The sequence below is a fragment of the Equus przewalskii genome, chromosome 11, assembly GCF_037783145.1.
Source record: "Equus przewalskii isolate Varuska chromosome 11, EquPr2, whole genome shotgun sequence".
Lineage (NCBI taxonomy): Eukaryota > Metazoa > Chordata > Mammalia > Perissodactyla > Equidae > Equus > Equus przewalskii.
This window is the reverse complement of record NC_091841.1, coordinates 15,171,793-15,183,873: the sequence shown is the minus strand read 5'-3', so window position 1 is coordinate 15,183,873 and position 12,081 is coordinate 15,171,793. Positions and strand designations below refer to the sequence as shown.

The following is a 12,081-nucleotide window of genomic DNA, read 5'->3' as shown; positions in this document are numbered from 1 at the left end:
CACGCAGTCTGACTTCAGAGATTATACTCTTAATCTTTACAGTCTATCACCTACTTTGATGCTAAAATGAGTGTAGTTTATGATCACTGCAACAACTTCTTAATATTTACGGTGTTTTCTGCCATTTACGAAGATATTTGAAATAAGACACAATACAGAATAGAGGTGTTTGTTACTGACTTGGAATCACACATAGAAGTGGTTTAAAACATTGGTTACCATACTTAGCAAAACAACCCCAAGGAATTTGTTTATTTCTCTCACCTTTAGATTTTTCATCCATATATTTTCCATAGGAAAACATGACTTTGTACTATTTTTGTGAGACACGAACATGATAACCAGAAAGCTTTGGACATATATCAGACACTACTTGTTCCTAAAATAAAAGGAAAACTAGAATTCATAGTTTTTCTTTTAGATGAAGTGCTTTTTAGGGCTGGCAGTCACTTCAAAGGCATCTATTGGATGGATATGATATCCTAGAAATTTAAAAAATTTTACTTCATTTTCCCAGTTTTAATTTGACTAAAAGTGCTTTTGAACCACTCAAACCCTTCCAATTTTTCTTCCCCTTTGTAGCTTTGAATTCTATTTTACAGTTTTGATGTTTTTCATTATATTTTAGTTTATTTCTTTTCTTCTATACCTCCTACCATCAATTATTCATCTAAGATGCAAATCACCATGAAAGCCTGTATAGTATGTGTGTGTGTGTGTGTGTGTGTGTGTGCATGCGTGTGTTTGCCAGTGCTGGTGTTATAGAGAAGTAAATTAGGTAAATTTATGATGAATCATAACATCTCCACTCAGAGTTAATTTAATGACACTCCTCATGCACGACATGCCACTATGGGACACCAGTGCAGACGCTGAGCTTCATGTTTCGGGAAGCAAAAAGAAGTGACAAAACTGAAAACTTGTGTTATTTTAAATGAATTTATTTTAAAATAATCTTTGACAGGAGAATAATATTAGTATTGGTAAGGTTTTCCATTTAAATAAGGAGAATCAGTATTAAAAATGAAACGGAATCTTGTAAGAGTTACTAAGATTGTCATCCACTTTAGTATACTGAAATTGATAAATATTAAAAGTCCATGATATTACCCCCAGCATTCACATCCAAGGCACAGGTGTTAATCTGCTCTGCCCACTCTGGGCACCAACATTCTATTGGCAATTCTAACTTATGATTCTGTACTACCCCTGTATTGGGAAGCACACATAGAGAAAGAAAGCAGCTTCCTGCTGCAGTAATGGATTCTATCTCCACTAATTATAGACAAGAGTAGTATTTCTTTAATGTCAATGGTACTTTCTTTTGTTTCATTGACATAATCCCACTTTAAAAAATAATATACATTTCTTTTTCTTCAAACCGGGTTCTACTTCTATACACTTCATTCTCAGAGTATAGGTAGTATCTCTTGTGTATTTTTAGTTTTCATTAAGTCCTGACAACATACATTATTTTACTTTCTTACCTCTTAGAATTGTAGGATTCTACTGTTGTAGCTCCTATATACAATCACACAAACAGCTGACTATCTCAAGGTCTCTGTCACATTACATTTATAAAATCCCATACATAAAACCCCAATTATTTTAACAAGCAAAGAAAACATTAAGAAAAACTATTTTAGAATATTATTATATAAAAAAATCCTTTGATTCAATAATATGCAACTTTTCAAGAAAAAATAATGAGGTAATGTAATGAACTTCTTGATACACAAAGTTCCTTTGCTCTGGAAGTGTTCAAGAAAAAACAGAATACCTTATCTGAGGTGCTAAAGAGGGAATTACTAATCATAGAAAACTAGCTACACTTTACTTATAGATGCCCACATGCTTGAACAGTTGTGATCGTGTAGTGTCTCTCTTCTTATTGAACCAGAGTATAGACAGTGTTGTGAAGTGTATTTCACCATCTGCAAAAGCAGAATTGAGCTCTCAGGTAGAGAAAGCGTCGGAAGAGAAAGAGGCTGAAGATAGGAGGGGAGCTACTATCTGAGGGCAGAAGCACAGAAAAAGGTAAGACAATCAGGCACATTTTATTAGATTGCATGGGGGAGTCAGAATGTACACTATCATATTTGATATCTGTACAGATTGAGTTGAACCATGACTCAATAAATAATCAACTGAGGCCCTCAATTCATTTTTTGGTTCCTGAGGTAATTTTGATATGCCATAATTTTCTCATTGCATTTTTCACTTGTGAATTCCTCAGTGTGTAGATGAGTGGGTTGAGAAAGGGTGTGCCAATAGTATAAAATACTGCTACCATCTTGTCCATGGGGAGAGTGGTTGGGGGGCGTGTATATATGAATATACATGGACCAAAAAATAAGATAACTACAATGATGTGGGAAGTGCAAGTGGAGAGAGCTTTGTTCCTCCCTTCTGCACTGTGATTTCTCAGTGAATGCAAAATAACAATGTATGAGGTCATCAGAATCACAAAACTACTTGAGCAAATAGCCCCACTGTTAGACACCAACAACAGGTTGATTAAATAAGTGTCCATGCATGCGAGTTTCAGCAAGGGCTGCAAATCACAGCAATAATGATCAATCAAATTGGGTCCACAGAAAGGCAATCTCAAGGCCAGGATAATCTGAGCTATAGAATGTATAAAAGACCCTATCCATGCAAGAACAATCAGGATGATGCAGACCTGCCGGCTCATAATAGTTGGGTAATGTAAGGGCTTACAGATGGCTACATAGCGATCCATGGCCATGCGTATGAGGACAAAGATTTCCATGCAGCCAAATAAATGTAGTGCAAAGACTTGGGTCATGCACTCATTGTAAGATATGATTGTTGTGGCAGAGAGAGCATTCACAATTAGTCTTGGAGCCGTGGAAGTTGAAAAGCACGAATCAGCAAGGGACAAGTAAAATAGGAAGAAGTACATGGGGGTCTCAAGTGTCTGGTTGGACTTGATGGTCACAATAATAAGCAAATTCCCCACCACAGTTCCCACATAGAAAATGAAGAAGATTACAAACACCATTTTCTGCCTCACAGGATCTTGTGTCAATCCTAACAGTATGAAGTCAGTTACACTGTTATTTTGTTTCATTGTTTCAGTCGAAGCAGGCAAAATGTGGGGTAGAAATAGGTAATCTGCAAAGGAGAAAAATTATGAAATAAATACTACATTTGAAGGTCAAATACATGTACTGTATTGTGGAAGTGCCACTTATCCACGGGTGATCACCAACTTCTGTGTTGTTTTCTCTGAATAAAATAGAAATGAAAAGATTTATTCAATATGTTTACCTGACTGTTTATGAAAACAACAAAATATATAAATAATGAAAAATTAAATGATTCTTCAGGCATAATAAACATTGATTTAGGAGTTTTAGTATGAATGGATAACTTCTTGAGCTGAATGTCTTTCTTTAGTTTTCAGTGAAGACCTATTAGAAGCATGTTGAAAAAATAGAGAAAACTTGTGAATGATTTATTCTAATATGCTTTCACATTACATAAACCTGGTAGTCCAGTTATAAAATATCTTCTGGTAAATACTCTGAATATTCAAGGAATGATATCAAAACAAAACTTCCTTAATAAAACCCAAACACACACACACAGGTTGAGAGAGTGAGGGAGACTGAGATAAAAACAGACACAAATTTAGCAATGAACACCGGGTTAGTTGATCCAGGATCATGAGACTTATTTTAATTTTTTTCCTTGATGAAGTTTATTTCCTTTCACTTTACTTCTCAAACTTTTCCCATAGTTTACAGTCCTAAATTCAACTTCTATCATTAAAGTTTATACTTTTTAAATTATACTCTGTGTCCAAAGTTAAATTATTCCCATTATTCATTATTTTTCTGAGTCTTTCAACATATTTTATTAAGACATAAGGAGATACTGAGATGAAAACTAAGAAAAAATAGAGGGAGAATGTTTGCCATAAATCAGAATGTTCTTTCAAATTTCTTGTAATGTTAAGCACCAGGGATTTAGAAAATGAGCTCAAGAAGCTCCAAGTCATAGCTGAAACTTTTCAATAAAATTTTTGGGATCTAGATTCTTGAATTTCCCATACATTGACTTCAGTAAGAAAAGATATAAATAGAAGGGAATTAATACTCATTCATATATACCAAACGGTAGACGAATTCTTTTACGTTCCTCTCATGTATATTCTCCAGATAATAGCACAATGAAAAGCATAAGATAAGCACCAAACTGGTAAAATATATATATGACATATATGCCAGACAGAAGCATAATCTCGTCGATGGATAAAATCCATAGATGGATTTTAGAGATCAATTGTTACAAAGACAGCATAAGTAAGTAATGGACAATAAACTGATTTCAAAGAAAACCTTTCCTTCACAGCTAAATACATTCAAATTTAAATTCCAATTAGATATCTTTTTCACCTATCATATTAACAGTGATCTTTTTGCTAAGTGTCATTTAACAAATAGTACTGAAAATAATGTGGGAAACGATCAATCTCCACATTTTTGGTAGGAGTTTAAGTGGGTGCAATCTCTTAGGGAGTGATTTTCAACATCCATGATATTACAACTGCATATGGATGTAAGTCTAGCGGTTTCATTTACTGTGGAAAATCTCACTCACAGGCACAAAGACAATCTTTGCATCCTTTTCTATGGTAGCAAAAGACAGGACACAACTTCAATGGCCATCAGAAGGAAGCTGAATAAATCATGGAATGTTCTTTATGCAATTATTAATCAAAATGAACGATATAGATGACATTTTTTCTAAAATATGTTGTAAAGTGAAAGAGTTCAGAAGGCTGTGCTTAAGAATTTAATATACTCATTAACAGTAGAATAATATATATCACATACACATACACATATAAATTAATTGTATTTAGGAAAGTACCAAAATAGCATGACAATTGTGGTCTCTAGGTGGGGAAATTGCATTGTTAATGTCAGAGGTGGAAAGATGACCTGCCTTTTAATATATTCCCTTTGATAATATTTGAAACAGTCTTAATCACACTGCATTAAAAATAAAGCTTCTAAAATCTTTACCTTAGGAATGATTTGTTATTCACATTGGCATATTACGTAACAATAACCACTGTCTTGTGATTTATGCTGGAGGGACAGCAAAATTCTTAGATCACAGTAAGATCTAGGAGTTTGGGTAAGACAGTGAGTCAGCTATAGAGGCAGTTCTGGAACTCGGTACTCTTTACCACGTTACATAGCCCCAGAATGCCACTAACTACAGGTTCACTTGCAGTCTTAGAAGTTTTGCAAATATTCTCTTTGTCAAACTCTTTAGCAAACAAGTGAAAAGTTGTTTGCAGTTTCTAGCAATTAAGTATTATAAAATGATTATCTCTCTATAGTCTATCTATCTATCATCTATGTATCTAAGTCACAAGATAGAGATATAGACAGACTGACACGTTTATACAGCTCACAAAATTGATATATACGTATATACATATATATGTATAAATGAGTGATAGATATGAGTGACATACGTTATAATGAAGCAACATAACGAAAGTAATTTTTATTTGTTCACTGCTGAATTTAAGCATCTAGAAGAAAATATGTATTTAATAACAAATATTTTTTGAAATAGTCAAAGAATTAAGAGAATTTCCTATAGATACAATTCAGTAGTGTTCAACCCTATTCTGTAAGCAAATATCATTGAGAAGGGAAGCCTACACCCTACTATATTCACAGCAAAGTCATCATCTCCTTGGAACATTTCCTGGAACACTCAAACAGGTATTATTTCCATTGGCTTCTCTCTCATACTCCTGTCTAAAAATAGCCCTTACCTAGGGTCCATTTCCATCATGAGCTGCCGTGCATGTCTTTTATTTCCATCTTCTCAGTTTAGATCATAAAACACTTCTGGAAAATTTCCTAAACATTTTACCCTTCCACAAGTGCCTTTTAAGTATGAGATGCACACTGCAGCATTCATCAGATTTATTTTCTCTAAATACTAAATATAACTAAGTTAATCTCCAATACAAATCTTACCAGTTTTGATAAGAGCTCATGTAGAAGTTAGGGTATTCAACTGCCCACTTTTCTTCCCAAGACATTAAGGGGACCCTTACCTAAAAGAGATTTAAAAAATGATTTTAATATTCTTCCTGATTATCTGGGATCAGGATTTCTTAGATCTCACAAAGAGGCTAGGTTCTCACCTGCATGCCAGAAGGCACAAGGGATGATCACAGCTTTATTTCATGCTTTCTGAAATCCACTCTCACACAAGATTTTGACTGGAAAATGCTTCTTTTGCCTTCCCTGTAGGAGTACTTAAACATGAATGATGCAAAATATAGGAGTGTGGGAAATGTCATTCCCTTAAGAGTCCCTTCCCTTCCAATTAAGAAATATGAGCCAGATGTAATAAAGAACTTAATCTTCAATTTGTCTGTACTAATTTATCTTCTCACCAATAGTGCAGTTGGGTTCCCTTTTCTCTACATCTTCACCAACATTTGTTATCTCTTGTCTTCTTCATGATAGCCATTCTAACAGGTGTGAGGTGATATACTATTGTGATTTTGATTTACATTCCCCTGATGATTATTGATGTTGGACACTTTTTTTCCTGTTCTTGTTGGCTATTGGATGTCGTCCTTGAAAAAACTTCTGTTTAGTTCCTATATTTTGGATATTAACCCCTTATCAGATATAAGGTTTGTAAATATTTTCCCCCATCCCATAAGTTGTCTTTTCACTTTTTTGATTGTTTCTCTTCCTGTGAAGATTTTCAGTTTATTATAGTTCAACTTGTTGATTTTTGCTTTTGATGTCATATACAAAAACTTTTTGCCAAGGAGATTTTCCCTCTGTTTACTTCTAGAAGTTTTATGGTATCAGATCTTGTGTTTAAGTCTTTAATCCATTTCAAGTTAATTTTTGTGAGGAGTGTAAGATAGAGGTTCAATTTCATTTTTCTGCATGTTGTTATCCAGTTTTCCCAACATCATTTATTGAAGAGACTGTCTTTTCTCCATTGAGTATTCTTGGAGCCCTAAATGTGACACACCATACTAATAAAATGAATGCTAAAAATCATACAATTGTCTCAATAGATGCAGAAAAAGCATTAGACAAAATACAACATACTTTCATGATAAAAATACTTGATAAATTGGGTATAGAAGGAACATACTTCAACATAATAAAGGTTATATATGAGAAACCCACAGCTAACATCATACTAAAATGAGAAAAGTTGAAACATTTTCCTCTAAGTCCTGGAATAATTCAAGGATATCCATGCTTACCACTCCTATTCAACATTGTACTGGAAATCCTAGCTAGAGTAATCAGGCATGATAAATAAAAGGCATTCAAATTGGAAAGAAGTAAAAATGTTTCTGTTTGCAGATGGTATGATCTTATATAGAGAAAATCCTAAAGACTCCACTGAAAAAAATGTCAGAATGAATCCACAAATTCAGTAAAGTTGCAGGATATAAAATCAACATACAGAAATCAGTTGTGTTTATGCACACTAAAACAAAACATCTAAAAAAGAAATAAAGAAAACAATCCTGCTCACAATAGCATCAAAAACAGTAAAATACTCAGAAATAAATTTAACCAATAAAATGAAATATCCATACAATGAATCCTAAACAACTTTGATGAAAGAAATCAAAGAAGATACAAACAAATGGAAGAACATTCCCTTTTCATGGATTGGAAGAGTTAATACTGTTAAATTGACTAGACTACTCAAAGCCATCTGTAGAATTCAACACAATCCTTATCAAAATTTCAGTGACATTTTTCACATAAATAGAACAAACAATACTAAAATTTATATACAATCACAAAAGACTTTGAATAGCTAAAGTGTTACTGAGAATGAAAAACAAAGTCAGAAGCATCACACTTCCTAATTTCAAACTGTATTGTTACCAAACCTGAAGTGAGTTCACTCACCCGTTACACAGCAAGCCAATCTCTGACACCGGGTGTGGTGGAAGAAAGTAGGAATTTTATTTTTGCACAGTGCTGAGCAAGGAGAGAGGGCAGCTAACACTGAAATCCCAAACTCCCCGAAAAGCTAAAAGGAAGGGTTTTTATCTGGGCCTTTAGGTAGGGGAGGGGGAGCATATGGCCTTGCTGGTCAGAGCTTTCCCACCAGCCTGTCTTTGGCCTTGAGAGACTTACAGAGAGGAGGAAACCCACGACCTTGCTGGTCAGCTGCTTTCCCACCAGTCTGTATCTCTTTGTGGGGGGAGATAGTCCAGCTGCTTGTCCTTGATGGTGTCTGTCTCCATGGGGAATAGTGGATTCTGGAGCCAGGAAGCCAGAGAGTAAGCAGGGAATGAGTGTTTTGGTTTTAACCCTATATTTGCTGGGTTTAATGTGGGGAAACTGATATCCGGGTCGGTATCAGTACTACAAAGGTACACGACAGTCATGAGTCACTTAATGATGGGCACATGTTCTGAGAAATGCATCAGTACGTGATTCCATCATTGTGTGAACATCATAGAATGTACTTACACAAGCCTAGATGGTATAGCCTACTACACCTCTAGGCTATATGGTACTGATCTCATGGGACCATCATCATATATGTGGTCCATTATTGGCCGAAACATCATTATGCAGCACCTGACTGTATGTGTGAATATTCTGAGATTTCTGCTTCTCTTATCTCTTCTATTTTCAAACCTCAATTGCATGCAAGATGCCAATCTGAGTTTATGTCCATCCGCCTCATTTTTGAATATGTCTTCACATGCTCAAAACCAGCAGATGTTCCTCTCCTCCCTTTATATAAGGTATACACTTTTTGTTTTTTTAATTTCAGATTTATTGAGGTATAAATGACATATAAAATTCTAAGTTATTTATGGGGCACATCATGGTGATTTGATGTTTGATATATTGTACACATTGTGAAAGGATTCCCCTCAACTAGTTAATTAACACATCCATCACCTCACATATTTATCTTTTGGTGTGTGTGAGAACATTTGAGTTCTACAGGCTTAGCACATTTCAGTTACACAGTACAGTCACCATGTTTTCAACTATAGTCACCATGTTCTACATTAGATCCTCAGACCTTATTCATCTTATAGCTGAAAATTTCTACCCTTTTACCAACCTCTCCCTATTTTCCCCACCCTCCAGCACCTGGCAAACACTTTTCTGTTTTCTATTTGTACAAGTCTGACTTTTCCTTCTTTCTTTATTTTTTAGATTCCCCATATAAGTCATCTTTAAATCTGATCATGCAAAACATAAAGAGGCTGGAGCATATTGTCAAGACTCTGTTTTATTTCTTACTTAAGCAATACCAATGTGTTTAACCTTCTCTTAGGTTTCTATTTAATCCTATTAAAACAGTTCTTGACTTTTAATTTTAACTGAAAATTTACCTTCCATTATAATCATAAATTGCATTTTCTGAATAAGATAAAAATACTTAGTAAGCATATATAGTGGCTGTTATTTTTAAAAATATAAATTTCAGTAAATATTTTGAAAAATCTATATTATGATGAAAATAGATAGCATATGCTGAATTTTCTTTTTTTTCCTAAGATTTTATGTATACTATCTTGTTTAATTCTCATGACAAGTCAATAAAACAGGGACTATTTTCATCTCTAGTTTACAGACAAAAATTTAGGCCCAAGATTTCATATGTCTTTTCTAAAGTTACAGGGCTATAAAGTAGTAAGTAGCCCCTGGATTTGGATTTATGAGTCTGAGTACAGAGTTCATATTCTCAATCATTATATTCTCCCACACATCTTGAAGCTATAATAAAAAATAAGTATAATTCATGATCGCTCACCAACTTCTAAATGTTTCCTGTTTTTAGGCCATCTTGAAGAGATAATTGAATTAAGAGATAAAGTGAGATAGAAACATTTATTACTGATTTGGGAGGCATACAGAACTGGTTTAAAACCTTGCTTCTGGCACTTCTTAGCAGAACAACTTCAAAGAATTTGTTTACTTATCTGAAATGTAGATTGTTCATCTGTAACTTTTCAATAGATATACCTAAATTTGTACTATTTTTATGAGACAGAAGTATGATAACAGGAGAACATTGGACACTTTTCAGGCATTCTACTTGTTCCTAAAATGAAAGTATAAATAGGATTCACATTTCTCTTTAAGGTGAATCATTTTAGATGGAGTGTGGTCTCTTTAAAAGAATACATTGGATGGATATCATGTTCTAGAAATTTTTAAAAAATGTACACTATTTTTTTTTAGTTTTAATTTAACTACAAGTTCTTTTGAACCAAATAAACGTTCTAAATTTTCTTCTTTATATAACTTCTTTTTATTCTATTATCTTAACTTTATTTTTTCACTTACATGTTAGCTTATTTTATTCTATACATTTTACTTTCATACATTCATTCATTCATCTGAAATGTAAATAACCATGAAACCCTCTATTTTGTGCATGTGTGTATGCTGGTATGGTTGAGGTGTAGATTAAATGAGTTTATAACAGAATCATGACATTTTCATTCTCTAGTGACTATATGGCCCTCTTCATGTATGACATTCCAATTTTGATGCACAAGGGTAGACACTGAGCTTCATAATGAGCCAGAAAGTTAAAAGAAATGAAAACAAGAAAACTTATGTTACTTTACTGAATTTATTTCAAAATAATCTTTGACAGGAGGATATAGCTAGAACTAGTAAGTTTGATGCAGTTAAAGAATTAGAAGCCTTAGCATGCATCTTGCCGGTGAACTAGAAAAAAACAAATAGCTGCCTACAGTCATATATGATTGTATGTTATTCCCACAATAGTCATTGACTAAGATATTTGATATTTGTACAGATTCAGTCAAACCGTGACTCAACAAATAATCATGACAAACCCTCAACTCACTTTTTGCTTTCTGAGGTTATTTTGATATGCCATAACTTTCTCATTTCATTTTTCACTTCTGCATTCCTCAGTGTGTAGATGAGTGGGTTGAGAAAGGGTGTTCCAATAGTGTAAAATACTGTCACCATCTTGTCTATGGAGAAAGTGGTTGGGGGGCGTACGTAAATGAATATACATGGACCAAAGAATAAGACAACTACAATGATGTGGGTAGTGCAAGTGGAGAGAGCTTTTTTTCTCCCTTCTGCACTGTGGTTTCTCAGTGAATGCAAGATGACAATATATGAGATCATCAGAATTACAAAACTGCTTGTGCAGATAGCCCCACTATTAGACACCACCAGGAGGTTGGTCACATAAATATCCATGCAGGCAAGTTTCAACAAGGGCTGCATATCACAGCAATAATGGTCAACCAAATTGGATCCACAGAAAGGCAGTCTCAAGGCCAGGATAATCTGAGCTATAGAATGTATAAAAGACCCTATCCATGCAAGAACAATCAGGGTGATGCAGATCTGCCGGCTCATGATGATTGGATAATGCAAGGGCTTACAGATGGCCACAGAGCGATCAACAGCCATGAGGACAAGGACAAAGATCTCCATGGCACCAAATAAATGCAGTGCAAAGATCTGAGTCATGCACTCATTGTAAGAAATGATTTTCTTTGCACAGAGAGCATCCACAATTAGTCTAGGGGCTGTAGACGTTGAAAAGCAGGTGTCTCCTAAGGACAAATAAAATAGGAAGAAGTACATGGGGCTTCCAAGTGTCTGGCTGGATTTGATGGTCACAATAATAAGCAAATTTCCCAGCACAGTTCCCACATAGAAAATGAAGAAGATTACAAATGCCAGTTTCTGCATCTTAGGATCTTGTGTCAATCCTAACAGTATGAACTCAGTTACACTGTTATTTTGCTCCATTGTTTCATTTGATGCAGGGAAAGCACTGGTTAAAAATAATCTGTGAAGAAGAGATGAAAAAGGAATTTTAAAATGAATACTGCATTTGGAGGCTGAATACATATGCTTGATCATGGAAATGCCACTTCCCAATAGGTATTCCTTACCTGTTGTGTACTGCTTTAGCGGAATGAAATTGAATTCATAGCACTTATTCAATCTATTTACCTGATTGCATGTGAAAATAATGATATAAGAAATAGAA

The 12,081-nt window shown here is 34.4% G+C and overlaps 2 protein-coding genes across 2 annotated transcripts; both read right to left on the bottom strand.

Moving 5' to 3' along the window:
• Positions 1–2,042: 2,042 nt before the first annotated feature.
• On the bottom strand, positions 2,043–3,181 carry LOC103567971 (olfactory receptor 4C11). The gene has a single exon (XM_008544727.2). It carries the CDS (start codon positions 3,092–3,094, stop codon positions 2,162–2,164), a length of 933 nt encoding a protein of 310 aa, XP_008542949.2. The 5' UTR covers positions 3,095–3,181; the 3' UTR covers positions 2,043–2,161.
• A 7,723-nt stretch (positions 3,182–10,904) lies between these two features.
• On the bottom strand, positions 10,905–11,837 carry LOC103567965 (olfactory receptor 4C11-like). Its single transcript, XM_008544724.2, has one exon. It carries the CDS (start codon positions 11,835–11,837, stop codon positions 10,905–10,907), a length of 933 nt encoding a protein of 310 aa, XP_008542946.2.
• Between the last annotated feature and the right edge of the window lie 244 nt (positions 11,838–12,081).